General features: G+C 40.2%; 1 protein-coding gene and 1 long non-coding RNA gene across 5 annotated transcripts in view; both read left to right on the forward strand.

Annotated features, from left to right (window-relative positions):
• Window positions 1-2,222: 2,222 nt before the first annotated feature.
• On the forward strand, window positions 2,223-6,581 carry LOC140500525 (uncharacterized). Its single transcript, XR_011965771.1, has 3 exons — window positions 2,223-2,402; window positions 4,493-4,590; window positions 6,233-6,581. It is a non-coding gene; the product is annotated as an uncharacterized lncRNA (long non-coding RNA).
• Window positions 6,582-10,964: 4,383 nt separating this feature from the next.
• The window catches only part of TMEM65 (transmembrane protein 65), a 54,949-nt gene continuing 46,523 nt past the window's right edge, over window positions 10,965-19,390 (forward strand). For 3 of the 4 annotated variants that reach the window (XM_072603139.1, XM_072603141.1, XM_072603142.1), the window contains exon 1: window positions 10,965-11,262. In XM_072603139.1, the coding sequence (XP_072459240.1) occupies window positions 10,965-11,262 (298 nt within the window). Of the gene's footprint in view, window positions 11,263-17,257; window positions 17,327-19,390 lie in introns of all 4 variants that reach the window. The other variant, XM_072603140.1, reaches the window with a different exon arrangement.

Consider the following 19,390-nt stretch of genomic DNA (forward strand, 5'->3'; position numbering starts at 1 on the left):
ATATCGCACTCAAAGTGAGAATTTGATAAGGACTTAGCCTAAATGACCAGGATCCAACATTGCATCCTGGGCCAGCTCCAATCGTTCTGATGAATATCAGGCCACTGGACCCAGATGGCTCTGGAGGAGAAGTTGAGGCTGGTGACCTCAACTCAGTCTTCCCTCACTCAAATCAAAGTCAACTTCAAGTCACATCATCATCTTGACATCATGGTCCTCTTTGAGAACCAAGGACAAACACAACCAACAACACTGTAGGTGCTTAATAAATGTTGGTTGATTGATTCAAAGCTGATTCTGCAACTGATTCTCCATGTGATTACTATAAAATGTTCTAAAATAAAATAATCATTTGAAATGACATATAGCTATTGTGACTTGCTTCTTATGAAGTTCATACTATATCTGACATAGCCAGTATTTAACAGTTTTACAAAGATCTTTACATGTTTTCTCCTCACAATGACCTTGTGACATGGGAGCAACTATTATTCCAATATTATAGATTAAGAAACTGAGGTTAAGAGACTTACCTATGGTCACACAACTAGTAAGTGTCTGAGGTAGGATCCAAACTCAGATCTTCCTGTTGCCAAGTTGATTACTTGATCCACCATATCACTCAGCTATCTATGTACTTTAGTTTTTGAAAGAGAGCTACTCCATATATTCTTTCATTTTCTGTCATCTGTGATTTGAAAATAGCTAAAGAGATCAATTTAAATTATGCTAAAAAATCAAAAGGAAAACAGTCATCCTGTTACTTTTTTGTGTATTTATTTCAAAATCTTGAAATGCCTATTATATACTTTAAGCCCTACATGATGCCAAACATCTAAATTAATGCCAGTTGAATGAAATAGTGTTGGTGGGCCCTTAAGATTTTGACCTCCTGAAGGGAATATTTATGTCTCCTTAAGCCATAGTCCCTAGGTTTATTATTAATCATCCCTTTGTCTCTGGATGATGAGTTGTGCGGTTATATTAACTTAAATGGATTTCATACCTCATTTTAATTAGTTCACATTTACAAACCAAAGTGAAAAGCAGTATATAAATGCCTTAAATGATAGTGCATCGTGATGAAAATGTTTCTGATGCATTTCTCTGAGTTTTCTTTTAAAAATTTTAATCTCCTTACTGATACCTTTTTTCATCATATTTATTTTTGAATACTTCTCTTCCCTGCTATTCTACCCAGCAAACCATCATTTGTGACAAAGAATAAAAAAAGGAAGAAGAAAAAAAGGTCATTAGGAGTAGCCAATCATGAGCCAAGTCTGATAGAATGTGACATATTTTCTTCTTGTCACTCCCTTTCTCTACTCGCCCTCATGTCTGCAATGAAGGGAGAGAGGTACATTTTCTCAGTTGCCAGGTTTGATCTCATCTTCCAAATTTCATTCTTGTGCTGGAATTCCCTATAATGTTTTAATCTATGAGATCCTACCTAGATTTCCTCTGAATCCTTTGGTCTTACCTTTCCCAAAATCTAGGGTGCATGTCAGACTACAACTGAATTTTCTCTCATTCTGTCCGCCCATGTGACAGTTTCCTCACTCCCTAATAAGTTTTTCCCAAGGGGCTTCTACTTTATTCCTCCTTCTCCAGGGAAGTATAGGAAACTATACCTATTTGTGTATGGGAGAATGGTTTTGCTATTTGGTTACCTAGTTTGTTATTTATATTGATAAACTATCTTAAATACTTTTTAAAAATGTATATATGTGTTTCTTTTACGATTTGATAATAATTTTATATTGGATGGGACTTTGGCCTTGATTTGTACGACTGACTACTCAAAACAGCCACAACAGTCCTAGGAAAGTAGCAAAGAATTCTTAATAGGTCTTAGAAATATGAGTACCAGTTGTTACAAAAGAATGAACCTTCTAAGATGAAGAAATGGGCTACTTTGAGGGGGAGGTAGTCAATTTCCCTTCACTGGAGGCATTTAAGGCAAGCTTATATCATAGAAGGGATTCATGCATTAGGCAGTGATTTGGATTAGATAACTGCCAAATTCCTTTCCCAATTCATTGTTTCTAAGTGTATCTTAGGTTGGATGCCAGAAGATAAATCACCCAGAAAACACAAAAGAGCTGTTGTACTACAAACCTCGCAGGGTTTTTGTAAGTGTATCTTCTTCCTGCCCACCCCTCTGGACAGTCTGTAACACTGTGTACATGTAGGGAGATGTGACTCTTGATCGGCTGAGAGACTTCTGGGAGACAGAAGCATGTGAGGAGAAATGGCAAGTCGAATGGCAAACAAGAGACCCAAGGAATTTCCAGTTTGTGGGGAAAAACTGCCATTACAACATGTCCTATGATTCCCAGCACCTGGATCCCTCCAGACACCATTAAGAGGGACCTCACTGAGTGAGATGCTCCTCTCCCAAGGTGAGTTGAGATTTCATCTCACTTGAGGGTCTCTGAGCTCCCTAACTCTTATGTATTCAATTGTCTAAACCAATCTATTTGGTTTTCCTGGTTGATCTGATAAATGTGTTTGCTTAATCTCTTTAATTATCTTTTGTGAATTAAAGGTATAGTGGGAGGAAAATTAGCTTTAGAATCTATTATGATTAGAACTATTTAGGCTTATTATGATGTGCTTTTTAATAGAACCAGTGTGGCCTAGTGTAAACACCACCAAATCTGGTGTCAAGGAACCTGTATTTTAATTCTGCTGCAGCCATCTACTACCAAAGTGACCATGGGTTAGAAATTTAACCTCTCTAGGACTCAGTTCTCATCAACCAAGGGAGGGGGGATTGGCCCAAACAATATCAAAGGTAACTGCCAGCTCTAAGTCTGTGATTCCACCATCCCAAGTGCTATGTTAGTTAGTACATGTCCAAATTTGTTCAATGAAGTGACTCATGAAAGACATAAGGGTGTAAGTTGTGAGCTGTGTTTGGAAAGTTAAAAGGAGAGAAATCATTCTAGTCATGGAGAATGACAAAGGTGAGAGATGGAAAATATTAGAAGTAAAAGTATGTTCAGGAGATGATAAGGCTCACATAGTAGATTTGGTTGGCTGGAGTAGAAACTGGATTAAGTATATAAGGTACAAGATGGTCTTTTGTGAATTTCAGAGGTCCTCTCCTGTGTTGAGTTGGATTATTCTACCTTTTGAGGTTTCCATGATCCCTGTTAGTACTGGCTTTTTTTCTTATTTGTCTTTGAATAGGAAGGGAAAATTGGCTAAACAATTACTAGGTAATATAGGTGGAACATGAACGTCTTGACTGAGAGTGAGTTTGCCTTTGGAAGAATGGACTAATGAGCTTGAGCTAGAGACCCAGTGTATGAATTCCTATCCTGTAAATTCTATGAAAGTGGGGATCCTGTTTTGTCTAAACTTGCTGTCCAGATAACTTTATCAGGTGAGAACACTTACATTGGATCAAGGAAAGGCATTAAGCTAGATAGGACAGGAAGGAATGAAAATGACTGAATAAATAATAATAGCTAGCATTTACATAATAGTGCTTTAAGGTTTCCATTATAACTTAACATATGTTATCTCACTTGATCCTCATAATTACCATGTGAGGTGTTATTATTAACTCCATATCATAGATGAGGAAACTGACGTTGAGACAGATTAGGTGACTTACCAAGGGTCACAAAATATAAAACAAGATTTGAATTCAGTTCTTTTTAACTCCAAGTCCAGCACTCTATCTGCTGTGCCATCTAATTGCCTTTATGAAATGAAGTGATGTTATGTGGGAAGTATTGAGATTTGCTCAATCATGCCCTGTGGGTTTTTGATAAAATAGCCACAAACCAGTTTAGAAGCCTACATTCCAGTGGCTGGCCAGACCAAAGAGAACAACTTCAGCCAAGTAAAGTTTCTGTCTCCTTCCTGCCCTCTTGATCAGAGCATGACCTTGTGACTTTAAGGGTCAGAAGATTATAGACTTCCCTTAGGCACCCTAGCAGTATCCCTAGAACTTCAGTGGCTGATGGCAACTAGACATACAAAGGAAAGTCAGTTTCAATACCCTAAAAAAAGCCCTGCAGAAAGTTAGACTATACAGAAGATTCCACAAAAGGAGACAAAAGAGTTCCATACACCCAGGAGCTATGAATCACCTCTTTGCCACACATGCTCTCTAAATTCAAGTGTACTTGTTTCTGGACTCTAGATATGTGCATGCATTTTACAGATGGGGAAATTTGGGTCCAAAAACATAAACTGATTTGCATGAGGTCATCTTACTTGACTTTCCCCCAAATGTTATCTTTTCCCAAGCCTAAAGAATGGTTTAAAGCAGCAGCAAGGAATAGCAATAGTTTTCCTTAGGTTACAGGCAGAACAATGGATTTGGGGTGGAGAAAGTTTTGAGTCTTGGGCTTTGGCATTTAATAGCTATGTGACTTGGTGCTTAATAGCTATGTTTGGCTCTCTAGACTTTAATCTCTCCAAGACGACATTTTCTCACCTGTAAAATAGGATTTTTCTATTTTTATTTTTTTAGGGCAGTTAGGTGGTGAAGTGGACAGAGTGCTGGTCCTGGAGTCAGGAAGGCTTGAGTTGAATTCCTGCCTCAGGCACTTACCAGCTGTATGACCCTAGGTGAGTCACTGACCCCTGTTTGTCTCAGTTTCCTCAACTGTAAAATGATCTGGAGAAGGAAATGGCAAACAGCTCCAGTATCTTTGCCAAGAAAACCCCAAATGGAGTCATGAAGAGTCCCACACAACTGAAATGACTAAGCAACAACAAAACAGAATTAATTCTTGGAAATGGTAGGCACTTAGGAAGCACCAAATAAAACACCACAAAAAAAAAATGAAACAGATTACATTTGGACAGGAAAAGACTTGCTGTTAATGTGAGATAGCTGAATCTGCTATCTGTGTATAGTTGTACCATTGATTTTTAAAGATAAGATCAGAACTAGTAAAAAAATTGTGAAAAAGATACGTGATACCATGGAAAAAACCTAAATTTTGCATTATTAAAAAAACTGACAATAAAAAAATGGGAAATGGACAAAAAAAATCACATTGGAAGCAATTATAATTTTATATAACGGTTTAACCAATTTACATAAATTAATTGCCACAACAAAGAGACTAAAAGAGCCCAGAAAGAGCCTTAGTCAGAAAACATCTGACTTGCTTACCAAATGGAGATGGTTGCCAAAGGCAACACCAGATTAGAAAATAAACTTGTATGCAAAATCTTATAAAGAAAGATGATGGATGATTATGAGCAATACTATCTCATAAGTAAAGAAAAAGGCAGCAGAAGCTAAAACCAGTTTAAATAAAACTTGGCAAGATAGTCATTTAAGCAAAATCATCCCAAGGGCATTTAAGGACAAAAGTGTAAGAAGGATAATGAACCGAAGAAAAAATGGGAAAGATTTGTAAAAATCTTCTCCATCAAAATCAGAGGAAGCACAGTTCCAGGACCCTGTTTTCACAATCTCTGATATGCTACCAGGTGAAGTAAAAACTCCACCAAAGCAAATTAAGATGGAAAAGAGTAGCTAGATTTGACCAAGTGTATGAAGAGGAGATATGGGCTGGGTGCAAGATAAATTTGGAGGAATTGTGAGGGACCAAAAAGCAAGGTATCTGAAGGTATACACACCAAGCAACATCAGACCTTATTAATATCAAAAACCTGACCAAGAGAATACCATTGACCTGTTCTCTCATCTATTATAAAATATTTACAAGAAGTATCTATATATCAATTGAAGGCATCCTTGAGGAGGGTATTAAGGTATTTATTAAGGAACAAGCACACTTTTACAAGAGATAGTCAACAATAGGTCACATCTTTGTCATTTCACAATTGACTGGAAGACACAGAGAATGTGTTCCACTATGTTTGTTGTTTGTTAATAATGAAAAATCAGAAGACAAATAAATCTGTTGCACAGTTAGTGTCCTGGGTAGGCCTCTGGTGCTTCAGCAGTGTCATTCTAAGTCTCAAATGTGGTAACCTGATCCATGCAAAGGGATACAATGGTTCAGTCCAGAAAAGTAAAACACTACAGGTTTTTTTTTTAAACAAGGCATCTCTTATCCCTTTAAGAAGAACATTCAAGAATTCTTGAAAGATATAACAACAGAAATAATCTTATTTGACAAATCTCTGATCAGAAATATCAGGTGATGCACAAAACAAGAAAATAGATGCTCCCCAAAGATGTTCTCCACTGTAATGGATCATGAGGTCTTACAGATGCTTTTGTTTACAGATGACACTGTGCTGACTGCACCAATCCCAGGAAAACTTCACAGGCTTCTGGAATAGATCTGTAATCACTCAACAGAATTTGGTTTGACCATTCACATAGGAGAAAACAAACCCAACAAGTGGACAAGGAACATCTTTCCCAGAATGTACTACTTCCTCCTATACAGCAAGCTGGCCTAGCTCAAGCAGTGGAACACTCTGAGGGAGTGACACAAGGCAGCATGTGCCAGTCAAGTCAAACCACTACCATCACCTTGACCACCATTTCAATCAGGACCTTAAGACCCTGAATCCAAGAGATTTGGGAACAGCAGCACACCCTAAACCCCCAGACCTGATTTTAGCCCAGCCCCTATAGTCATCATTGAGGGGGAGGAATCATTGTTTAGAAGGGGCCATCTTTCTCGGTAGCACCAGGGACAAGTGCTAACCAACCATTATCAGCAGGCAGATAAGCACAGGAGCCCTAATAGTGGAAATAACTGTATGATCTGGCTAATATGTTTTGCATGGAAGACTTCACATGTGTAATTACTATCAAGTTGCTTGCTTTCTCATGCAGCAGGGAAGGATGGGAGGGGAGGAGGGGGAGAAATTGGAACTCAAAATTTTAAAAAATCAATGTTAAATTTTTTAACATGTAATTAGGAAATATTTAATGAAATAAAGTATATCAAAAAAGAAAACCAACTGTATGATTAGAAAAGAAGATGGCTAAGCTGGTCTCATGGAGGAAGATGAGGGATGATAGGCAGACAGAGAAAGAGTTCCACTGGTATTCTTACAATGTAAAGAGAATGTGAGGAAGGCCTCCAGAATGTTGATGAACATTCTCTGGTGGACTGATGCATATGGAGGAGTCATACTAGATTGGCAGACATGAATTGATTCCAAGGTAAATCTTTGGAGGTTACTTCTAAACCAATGAGATTATATGTCTACTTGAGGGTTTAATCCTTGGACTATCTACTAAACATGCCTTTCCTGATTCCCCTGAGCTGTAAGTGCTCCCCTCCCCACTTAGAATTCAAGTACTCTGAGGACAAGTACTGTTTCATTCTTTTGTTTGGTTCTCCAGTACCCAGTATAGGGGCTGGCACATAGTAGGTGCTTAAAATTATCCCTGAACTGAATTCTTGTCAATAAAGTGCATTGCAAACCTTAAAGCACTTTAGGAATGTGAGCTATTTACATTTATCATTAATTATTATCCCCAAAGATCCAGTATTTGGTGGTGTGGTGAATAGAGTGCTGGGCATGGAATCAGGAGGAAAGACCTGAGTTCAGATTTGGCCACATATCCTTACTAGCTGAAAGTCACTTACAGCTGGGCAAATCACTTAACCTGTCTGCTTCAGTTTCTTCAACTATAAAATGGAGATAATAATAGCATCTAGTTCTCAAAGTTGTTGTGAGGATAAAATGAGATAACTTTGCACATAATAGGTACTTCATGAATGCTTGTTCCCTTCCCCTTATTAAAGGAGGCTTGGACTTATTAGCCTCAAGAAAAACCTGGGTTCAAATCTTGCCTCTGACAATGAGACCAGGGAAAGTCATCCAATCTCTTTGAGCCTGTTTCCTCAGCTGTAAAATGAGAATATTACTACTAATATTATTATTATAGTATCTATATAATAGTACCTATCTAATGGTGTTGTGAAAATCAAATGAGGTAAGAAAGTGCTTTGCAAATCTTAAAGTGCTATAAAATTTTCAAGGTTTTTATTGTTGTTATGGGGGTTGATCAAGTGAGTCTCTGAACCATCTGATGAATTCCCTTTTTTAGCCCTAAATTAAGAGAATGAGATTCAAAGGCAATATGGCCTTGGTAGGAAGGGGGCATTTCCCATGGGGTTAGATGTTTGCCCTAGGGGCAGCTAGGTGGTGCAGTGGATAGAATACCAGTGCAGGAGTCAGGAGGACCTGAGTTCAAATCTCACCTAAGACATTTGACACTCACTAGCTGTGTTACCTTGGGCAAGTCACTTAACCCCAATTGCCTCATCTTGGGTAATCTCCAGTCATCCTGATGAATATCTGGTCCCTGGATTCAGATGGCTCTGGAGGAGAAGTGAGGCTGGTGACCTGCACAGCCCTCCCTCACTCAAAACAAAGTCAAGTGCAAGTCATGTCATCATTTCTCTGGTGGCATGGTCTTCTTCTGCAACAAAGGATGAACATACAGATGTTTGCCCTAGATTCTGACTAAGAGACGTGAGCCCTAGCATGCTAAACGGGATATTTTTGGAGCATCTTAAAGGTTGGGAAGTGCTTTATATTTCAGTTCAGTGTTACAAATCCCCATAAATACTACTGGCATTATACATGCCACTCCCTCCACCCCAACACAGGTGAGGAAACTGGAGCTCAAAGAGGTTTACTTAATTTCCCCACTAGACTTGTACAAGGTCACACAATTCATTGTGGCAGAGACAACAGATTGGAATCTAGGTCTTCCTGACTGGATCCATATTGCTATGTTGACCCTAAGCATAAGTAAGGACAAGTATTAAAATGGCTAATGTATAATAGATTCAATGACACAACCCCAAACATAAGAACTCTGGGAAGCAAAATTGTAAAAGGTTAAAGGGAAAACAATAACTTGGTGCAGTTATCAAGAATGAGGCTGAAGCATGTCAATAGTCCTGCATTTGGGCCTAGGCTGATAAGCAGCTTATAAAAGGAATGACAGCTGAGTACCAGACTTTTTACTCACATATCCAGGACACAATGATCATTATCAGAAACACGATTTTAAACACATAGGGCTGTCAGGGTCGAAACTAGGCAAAACTATAGGATAAGCATTTTTGTTTAGGGCCCATTCAAAACTCTCTTTATGTATTCCTTCCCCTTTTCCTGGTGCTGTCTTTTCCCTTCAATCCCATGATGTTCAGGCTGTTCACTCCTAGGATTATAAATTTGGAGCTAGAAGGGTCCTCAGACACCATTTGTCTAAACTTCTCGTTTCACGGATGAAGAAACTGAAGACCAGGGAAGTTAAGAGACCTGTCCAAGGTCTCTGCCCAGAACTCTTACTTACCGGTTCTTCTTTAAGCCTATTTCCTTTCCCCAGAAAGAAGGGCTCCCAAATTATCCCCTTCTCCTGTCTCTACCCCCTTCCCAATATTGCCATTCCCACTGTACATCTCCTGAAGAAACTAATTTACATTAAAGTTCAAATATCTCAACCCTCCCAGGGGTATATGAAATTTTAAACCCCGGTTTGTTAACTGAAAGCAATCTATCTTGAACAGTGGAATTTCAGAGGGGATATTTTTGGACAAAGGAACTTCGACACTTGTCCTGTCCTCTGACCTATTAACAACTTTCAGGGAAATGTTAGAAAATATGTATTTCCCTTTTTCCTTAGCTTTGGAAAGTCGGAGTCATAAGGCTGACAGACAATTATCAGCCATAGGAAGAAAAAGCCTGTTTGTAAGAGTTTGCTTGTTTGTGGGCCCATCCTATGTCCTGCAGCGGTCTGTAGAGCAAAGCAAGGCTTTGGGGAGCTGAATGGAGGATTCCTGTTCCCAAACATTCCTCCCGGAAGGGGAGGGGGTTGTGTGGGCCGTGCCTCGCCCTCTTTTGGAAGCGTCCCGGGTGGCAGGGAATGGTTAGACCTGCCCAGCCTCGCCTTGCTGACTTTGCAACGAACCGGGCTGCCAAGCCGGGGTGGGTGTCCAGGATGGGGTTGGTGAGGCACCACAGGCTTGTCCAGGGCTCTACGGGTGCGGTGCAAATGCCACGATCCCCGGGACAGCGCCTGCACAGCCCGATCCTGCACTGAGGGGCTGGGGTGGTGGTGCGGGGCGGAGACCAGGCTGCACGCGGCCCCCCGGCAGGGGCACTTCAGGACGATCCCCATTTTTAGGCATCCTCCCCCTCATTACCCCCCCACCCCCCCGCCGAGCACGAGGTCAGCTGCTCAAGCCGGGTCGGGCAAAAGGCCCAAAGCCCTTTCTCCCCATTCCAGCCGCCCCAGGAGGGGAGGGCGTCCGTCCGCAGCCCAGTCTCCTTGAGCTCCCGGGGGCCAGACAGGCGCCTTGGGCCCCTTGGCCTGGGCCGCGCGCGTGCCCCTCCAGGGAGGGGGGGAAGGACGGAGAGAGGCAAAGAGCGTGCGCGACCGGCGAAGAGGGCGAGCGAAGCCCGGAGGAGACGGGGCTAGAGCGGCGGCGCGGCGCCTGCGCGGTAACGCCCTCCTCCGCTGCCCGCCCCTCTACTCCACCATCCCAGTCCGGCCGCGGAGGGCGGCGGCGGCGGAGGCCCGGCGGAGTCGGTGCGGGTCCCTGGAAGACGTGGAGCCGCGTTCCTGAACGCTGAAGTCCGGGAGGACGAAGAGGAGGAGCCGAGGCGGCGGGAGGGCGCTGTGCGGCTGACTCATCCCTCTCCGCGGCAGAGGAGACGGACAGACCGACAGACACGTATACACACAAAACCCGCCCGCCCGGCTCTTGCTCTGCCCGCGCGTGCCCGGGCTCCGGCTCCGCCAGGGTCTGCTCGCCGCTGCGCCCGCCCGCAGAGAAAGTTGAGCCCGCTGGAGGAGCCGCGGGGGGGACTAGGAGTGGGCAACCGCCGCCCGCCGGCCCCGGGGAGTGGATGGTGCCCGGCGCCCCGGCCGCCTGTCCGGAGGGCATCGGGGCGGGGTCGGGCTGAGCCCGGGTCGGAGTTCCTCCCCCGCGGCTCCCTCCCTCGGTCTCCCTCCTGACCCGCTCCCGTCCCCCAGCATGTCCCGGCTGCTGCTGCCCCTGCTGAGGAACCGGACTGCGCACAGCCTGCGGCCCCTGGCCGGCTGCCGCCCGCGCGGCGCTGCGGGGGCCCCGGCGCTGCTCCTCCGGCCGCCCCCCGCCTCGGCCGCCACGCTGCGCCCCTCCCGGGGGCTGGGCACCCACCCCAAGCGGGAGCCCATCGAGGCGCTCAACACGGCGCAGGGAGCCCGCGACTTCATCTACAGCCTGCACTCCACCGAGAGGAGCTGCCTGCTCAAGGAGCTGCACCGCTTCGAGTCCATAGCCATAGCCCAAGGTAAGGGGTCGAAGCCGAGGGTCGGGGCGGCGCGGGCCCCGCTTCGTCAGCTCGCCTTGGCCAGACGCTTCGCCTGCTTCGCGCAGCTCCGGGGGCCGCGGGCGCCCGGCGGTCAGGTGCCCCCTGCCCCTCCCAGGCGAGTTAGATAAGTGTGAAACCTGCCAGGCTGGGAGGGGCGTGACCATCGGGATGCTCCCAGCCCAGCCTCGGAAGCCTCTGCTTTCCGTAGCCCGGGGAAGGCTGGGGCTGCGACGTTTTTTGGGAGGGGGATACTTTTCCCTCTCACCTCCCCAAACTCTGAACTTCAACCCCTTCCTCTTATTAGTGTAGGGTGTGGCAAGTCAACCTCTTCCAGTTTGTGCTACTAAGTGCCTATACTTTTAGGATGACACTTAGCCCTTTTCGAGAAATAGGGCATTGACCTAGCATTTAGAGAGCCGCTTGTTTTCTTTCAATGAAACTTTGTATCCATTTAAGCGGCTCAAAGAAATGTTTCCTTTGAATGGATAGAAAGTAGCTGGTATGGGTTTGGTTATGCACACATTTAGCACCTATGTAAGAACCAGTTTTCGGAAAGGGAAAAAAAAGTCCGTAAATCGGAAGTTTCTTTTGGTGTTACTACTAGTGCCTAGAAAAACCAAAGCCGTCCACATAAATCAGTACATTGAAATAAATGACCCAAACTTGTGACTCAAGGTAATAATTTTCTTTAAAATGGTGGCAGCATGCAGCGTTTATTTCGTAGTTTGAACTTAGGAAAAAAAATGCCGGAAGCTGAAATGACAGTGATGGACAGCAGAGGCTGAGATGAATCTTTTTTTTTTTTTAATGTTACTTAAACAAGAGAGAAACAAGTGTTAATCCAAGACTATTAAATACTGATATCAACTAAAATGAAAGGTTTATCTTTTCCCTAGTAAAAATAGCTCGTTTTTATTTAAGTAGCTCATACTTTAAGACACATTGATTTGGGATGTGGACTTGGCTGAAAGCATTATAAAAAGTATGACCTTGGCTTATTTGCAAAATGTTGTCTACCTTAACCAGGTGATACTAAATTGTTTTTACATGGTTTATCTGTGCTGCTTCTCCCGGAATTCATTGTTGTGGTTTTTACCTGCTTTTTTAGAGCGGGAATTGATAGTGGCTTGGGATCCCAGATGCTGTTTTCATTCACCTGCATTGCACGATGGGTAACAACCTAAACTTAAATTATTAAACAATTAGAGCCACATAATGCTATGTGAGACCATTTAATTGTGTGAATGTGTGCATCTGGAATTTGCATATTACTATAGAGAGACGCACACAGACTGAGCATTTTCAGTCATCAGCACATCAAATGTTTACTATAAATCCCAATAGTTATGGTCACGCTGTGGAATGCTATTTTTGTGAATTTCCTCCATAAATTCACATGAGGCCATGGTTCCTTCCTGACTTATAAGCAGCCACTCTATAACATTTATTCTGTGTGTGGATAGATAGATAGATAGATAGATAGATAGATAGATAGATAGATAGATAGATAGATAGATAGATTTGCTTTGGAAATTAAGCCTGTTTTGAGATTGATGTAAGATTCTTTGGATATGATTATATGGCAAATCTTGAAAAACACTTTCTGCACAATTGAAAATTTTATTTCTGTATTAAGAGTTTGTAGGGAAACTTACACATTTGAATGTGAAGACAGAAAGTATTACATTCATCCCCCATGGTGCCTTGCTTGTAGTGATGCTCAGTAACTGTTTTAATAGGACTGAAAAGTATACATAATGTTATCAACTTTTAATAAATGAAGTTCTTTTGCATAAAGAGCCTAAAACTTGCAGAGAGTAAAGCGTTGAGTTAACATCTATTTTATATGACAGAAATGAATGCCATTCTGTGGATTTTTACTGAAATTAGTGATCAACATTGGACTTATGGAGAAATATTGGTAAGAATATATGAAATACGCTGTTAGACAATGAAGTGCAATAAACTTTTGAAGAATCTGAGCAACTAAATAGTGCTGTTTAATCATAAAACTTTGCAGATGTTTGTAATAAACAACTGAAGCACTACATCATCTATAAGTGCCATCTGAATTTTTAAAAATTCATTTATTATGTTTAGTATAGTTTGTTTGATATTTCTGTTGTATTTTAATCCAAATTTATAAAATGGTATAGCATATTTAAATAGGACATTCAGTTTATCATATTCCCTAACTTCTTATTGCAAGAGAGTTTATATCTAAAATATGTACAGCTTATCCTGAATTACCTAATTAACACTAAAAAATGTTCTCTTTTTCTTTTATTTTTGACTTAACAATCAGAACACTGAAAGGTTGATCCTGGTTCTAAATGTATAAATCCACACCCCTCCCCCAAGTATGCTAAATATTGTAAGCTTGACTCCTAAAGATATAGGTTCATGTTCAGGATGGGCCCTTCATGAGGTTAGAGATCCTCTATGCCCTTGAAAATGAGACTTATATAGCTAAATGATATACAGTAGAAGTGATGAAGAAGCATTATAGAAAATAGAAATCACCACTGGTCAAGCTTGGCTATATGGTCTTCTAGAGAAGTTTGATTGTTTCTACTTAGTTATTTCATCTGTGTATCAGGCATCCTATTGAGATTAATCTTAAGAATCAATTTTCTTGTAAAGCAAAATTTTTTTTTGTATTTTGTATTTCTTTATGTAGTTCAAATTTATTTACATGCTGTGACTTAAATAGTAAACAGTTTAAAAATCTGGGAATGTAATTTATTTATCCAAAATTTTTACAGTACTATTTAACATATATTTCCTCTTCAAGGAGATTTTCCCATTTTTTGCAATCTCATGAATATTGTGATATGTTAAGGCATATTACTTAGTATAATTTGGATATATGCCTATTTGGTTTTAGAGCATAATTTTGTAAATAGCTACTGCTTTTTTAGTCAAAAAGCAAGGAATTGTATCCAAGTGATAATTTGTAGTAAAAAGAAAATCTCTTCAAGTAAACATTTTTCCAAAAACTTTCATTTAATTCAGCATAATAGTTGAAGATCAAAACCAGTGAAAAATTATCAGAAAATATAAAGCATTCTTTAACGAGGTGAAGATAATAGGCAGTGATGTCTGTTGCACAACCACATGCTTTGTGATCATATGTGACACTAAATTACAGACTTTTGGATAGGTGCCAAATTGGGATCAGTGCTCTAGAACCAGTGTAGATAACATACTGAGGTACAAAAATGCCAGACTTTTGGACCCTCGGAAGAATAGAGAGTGGCCAAGAAGATATCAGGATGATTTGAAAATGATTTTCATCTTTCCTTTTGATACTTCTCCCTGTGGTCCTGAGGTAGATCCAGAAGGTAGTGTTTTTCCAAAAGCCAGTTTTGATTTGACCTTTTTTTGATTTGTCTTCCTGGCAGCATTGTAGTTTGCATTATATCATACCAGCCTCAGAAGACATCTAGTTCAATCTTTGCCTAAACATAAGCCTTCTCTACAGCATCCCTGATGTTATCATCTAGCGTTTTTCTTGAAGATCTCTAGTACTAGTTAGTTGATAGCAGTTACAATTTAAATGAGAGTTTTACAAGGTGATCTCTTCATTGCTTGATCATCCTGAGATATTCCTAATCTAAGCTTTATGATTTTAGTTACTAAGTTGACCCATTTCAGCCAGAAATAAACTATTTCTTTTCTGAGCTACACTGCTGGCTCTGTTTTTGGCAGTTTGAGGTTTTGATTGCACAGCTGACATTATTGGAATAGCATTTAGATATTTATCTGGTAGTATTCAAACTGTTGATAATATTCATACTGCTAATTAGAATTGTTTCTTTAGATGCTTCTGTAAATTTTATCAAGACTCAGGTATCATAGTATGGCAATTCATTTTTCCAGTTTATCCTTTGTATAGCTTGTTTGTATATAATTTTTTGCATGATGTCTCCCTGTGAGCTCCTTGAGAATAGGGACTCTCTTTTACCTTTCTTTGTATCCCTGCTGTTTGGCTCAGTTCCTGGCACATAGTAGATGGTTATAAATATTTATTGATTATTCATTTACAGTTTTTTGAAAAAATTCTAAAATGTTACACAGATTTGATTTACAGTTGTTCATAAATGGTTTTATTTATGAGTTTGTCAATCCAGTAAGAATGTCTTCATAGTTTTTTTTTCTATACAGGGCTTCTGTATAGGTGAATGGGCATGTTTGGCATTAGTTTTCTAATTTTCCCTTTCAACCCATACTTAAACATTTTTTTACTTAAATAGGGGTTTAGACAACTGATAACCTACAAAGAGATTACAAGCATAGGGGTACCATGATCGAGTTATGACAGTTTCTTGGTTGATAGGGTAACAAACTTTGGGGAGAGATCTAGGTGTGAGCATTTTTCAGACATTTCCATTGGGCATTTCTTCAAATGCTTTCCCATTCATTGTAATCTTTTATCCTCACAAAACGCTTATGAGATAGATAGGTCCCTGAGACCCAAAGTTAAATGACTTGCACAAATTATGTCTAGCCCCTGATATTATACCATAATGTCTTTTACTTTCTGCTGTTGTGTATGGAAGTATAGGAAAGAGTATGGTTCTACCAAGTAAGGTGACTGCTTCCTTGAAAAATGCCCCTGGCTCCCTGTATTTCTATCACCCAAGATCCTTTTTCATATTTAATTCTATGATCTGTTCTATTTTTATGGCCTTCTCAGATCCCATCTGACCACATAACAAGAATGTCTCTTTGGGCCTCTAAAACCAACCTCTATAGTCTCCTATCACTACTAATATCAGCCACTTTTCCTTGATACTAGTCACATAGGTACCCAGCTAAAGACTGGATATGTTAATGGAAAAAAGAGACAGTCTCTCCTCTCAAGGGACTCATACGGTATCTAGAACTAGGAGGCAGAGGTGAAGCTGAACCTTATATACTAGAGATACTTTGAAATAATTAACAAGGATGTATTAATTACCAGTTATGGTTCAGGCACCATGCTAGTTGCTGGGGACAAAAGTACAAAGAATGAAACAGTCATTACTTGCAAGAAGCTTACATTTTAATGGAAAGAGACAAGTATATATATATATATAAATATATAGAATACAAATATAAAGTTAATTCAAGTAGTTGAATACAAGGTAGTGTGGGAGGTAGGGCACTAGCTTTTGGGGTGGGGAGGGAGAGGATTTGGAAAAGTTTCACTTCATGCACAAGATGGTGCTTAAACTGCTTCTTAAACAAAGAGGTGGAGGTTAGGAACCAATGTACTCCAAACATGGGAGAAGGTCAGTGGTGCTTTTTTTTGGGAAGGGGAATGATAGAGGTGGGATTTTAGGTGTCACAGTGGCTTTTTCAAATATTGTCTCTACTGAAGGGGAAGGGTCCTAGAGTAATACATACTTCCATTTGCCAACTCAACTGTAGTCTTAGCTTGTCCTTTCTATTGTCCTATCTAGGATACTTTGGATACTAATTATTTACTACATATTAAAATAATTGACCTTATAAACCATAAAATACTTGATCTCATTTCATCTTTCATGAAAAGAAACTCCTGCTGAAAGGGTTAATTTACCCTGTAGGAGGAGGAGTAAAAAAAAGGGAGGCAAGGAGGAAGGGTGCCTTTAGTGGCAGTTTTTTCCTAAGGCCAGTGGTGAATTTGGGTCACTGGAAGGATGATGGGGCCTTATTATCTTATCCCATTCATCCCTATCCTTTCTTTGATTCTATCCTTAACCCCCCTTTTGGGTTAGTTTTCCTTGTCGACATTAGCGTATTCTGAGAGGCTTGAGTACCATGCTATGTTTTTGTGTTCACATTCCATTGCCTGCCTACTTTTACTGTTATTATTATTTGTCTCCAGGTGAAAGAATCTAGAGAAAAAATGATAGATTTTAGTTTGATATAAAGAAAAACTTCCTAACAATCAGTTTCCAAAAGTAAAATGATTTTTCAGGAAGTAATGACTTCTTCCTTGATGCAGGCCTTCAAGACAATGCTGGGATGATTGTTCTTCAGAGATATTGTAAAGAGGATTCCTGTTCAGATACAGGTTGGTCTAGAAGAACTCAGAGATCCTTTCCATCTTTGATTCTCTGAAATATCTGATAATTTGCCTTAATTTGCAAAGCAGAATCATTTTATATTACAAATCAACTTATCGCCAATCTTTGGAAAAAAACCAAACCTCATTATTATTTGATTAGAATGACTGCTTGAGAAAACTTGTTTTTAAAAATGAGTTTTAAAAATCAAACTACTTAGTCTGATGAAATTTTTCACTTTGCACAAACTAAATAAGAAAATTTTGTTCTTTGAATAGAACTATGTGTCTCCTGTGAATGTGTTTCCTCTTTTTCTTTCTCTTTATAAATATTTGGTTTGTATTATTCTTTGATGGCAAAACTTCTTAGCTAAAGTTTATTGATGGAATTAGTTAGGGTTATAAAGTGTTTTTAAATAAGTCGATAGGTAACTTCACAGAATTTTAAGGTTTCAAAGGGAACTTTTGAAATCACTGTCTTAACTATACTTGACTAGGAATCTTTACATCAATCCCTGACTAGTGGGTATCCAACTTTTGCTTGAAAGCAAAACTTAAGGGCATTTCACTACTTCCCAAAACAGCCTCTTCTACTTTTGAAACTTGGATACTCTTATTTTTAATCAGCTGCTCATGAATATACTTTAATATTCCAGGGATCTATAATTTTGTTGGCATGGCTACTCTTTCTATGTAGATTGTAAATATTTTCTGACTTAGTGAATTGCCTTTCAGTGTTAATTGTGTCTGAGAAATTATCACTCTAAAACCAACTTGGTAATGAGCCCTGAATTTACCTGGACTGATTCTTGGACAACAGACATACTAGTTATCTATTCAAAAGCTTTTCTGCCTGATTGATGCTGTGTATTGGTCTGACTAGCAAGCTGAATAGTGCTCAGGTTTGAATAATAAGATGCTGAAAATAACCAAAGGAGAAAGAGAGTTGTAAGACTAGAGATGTTTATTGAAGAAGACACAGGCCAGAATCAGTAGCCCTGAAATCCATTCCTGGTAGCTTTTAGTTGGCAACCCCATTTTTTAACATAATTGGCCTGGGACCTCACCTTCCTGTGCTCTGGGATATGCTGCCAGTTCCACAGATAACAAATATTCATGGTAATATGTGAGATACTGCCCAAACACTGAACTGGTCAATTCTCCCATTTTGTCCACCCTTTTTACAGTCTTACTGGGGAAAGAAGTATTCATAAGAATAGCATCAGCTAGTCCAGATCACTTATGATGGTTGATTGGTCAGTCTTCAAAGGGTTTTTAATCTGATTAGCAACCCATGCTGTCTCCATATTAAGTCTGGTTCTGGAATTTACAGATAGGGACAGACTGACTTAATGAGGTCAATGAGGAAAGGTGGGTATGTTCCCTTGTTTATTTTGCACACCTGTGTGGTAAGTTAAATCACAATATTCTGTTACTAATTAACAGAGCTTAGCCTCTTTCTAAGAAAGATAAATTTGCTATTATTATGCTGTTTATCGTCCCCCAACAAGAATCAACTGGGCATAAATACCAATGAATTTGTTCCCAGGTTGACTATGAGTTTTGAGTCTTTGTGCAGAATATCTTTGTGGTAAAGAATGAGGGTTGTGCATTTGGTGTGCAGTATCCTTCTCTCCAAGAAGGTGTGGTGGTGTAAGAGAGAGAAGCTAGTTCAGAGATTTGAACATAAAAGCAAGGCATGAACATGTGACTAATACAAGGTAACGGAGTTGCTAACGTTTGCTGTAATTAGAGAACTTGTGTTTCATTGACTTAAGAACCTTTAGGAACCCAGCTTCTCTTCTACCCAATGGATGAGGCATCAGAGTAGTATGTTTAGTGAAAATTAAACTCAAACATACACGTATGTAATGAATTCTTGCTAGCTAGCATTCATGTAGTTCTTTAAGATTTGTAAAAAAACTCTTTACTTATATTATCTCACTTGGTTTTCACAAAAGCCCTGTGAGGTAGGTACTGATGTTACCCCCATTTTACAGATATGGAAACTGAGGCTGAGAGGGAAGACGACATGTTCGGGGTTACACAACTAGTAAGGATCTGAGGTAACAT

Source organism: Notamacropus eugenii, chromosome 4 (genome assembly GCF_028372415.1).
Source record: "Notamacropus eugenii isolate mMacEug1 chromosome 4, mMacEug1.pri_v2, whole genome shotgun sequence".
Lineage (NCBI taxonomy): Eukaryota > Metazoa > Chordata > Mammalia > Diprotodontia > Macropodidae > Notamacropus > Notamacropus eugenii.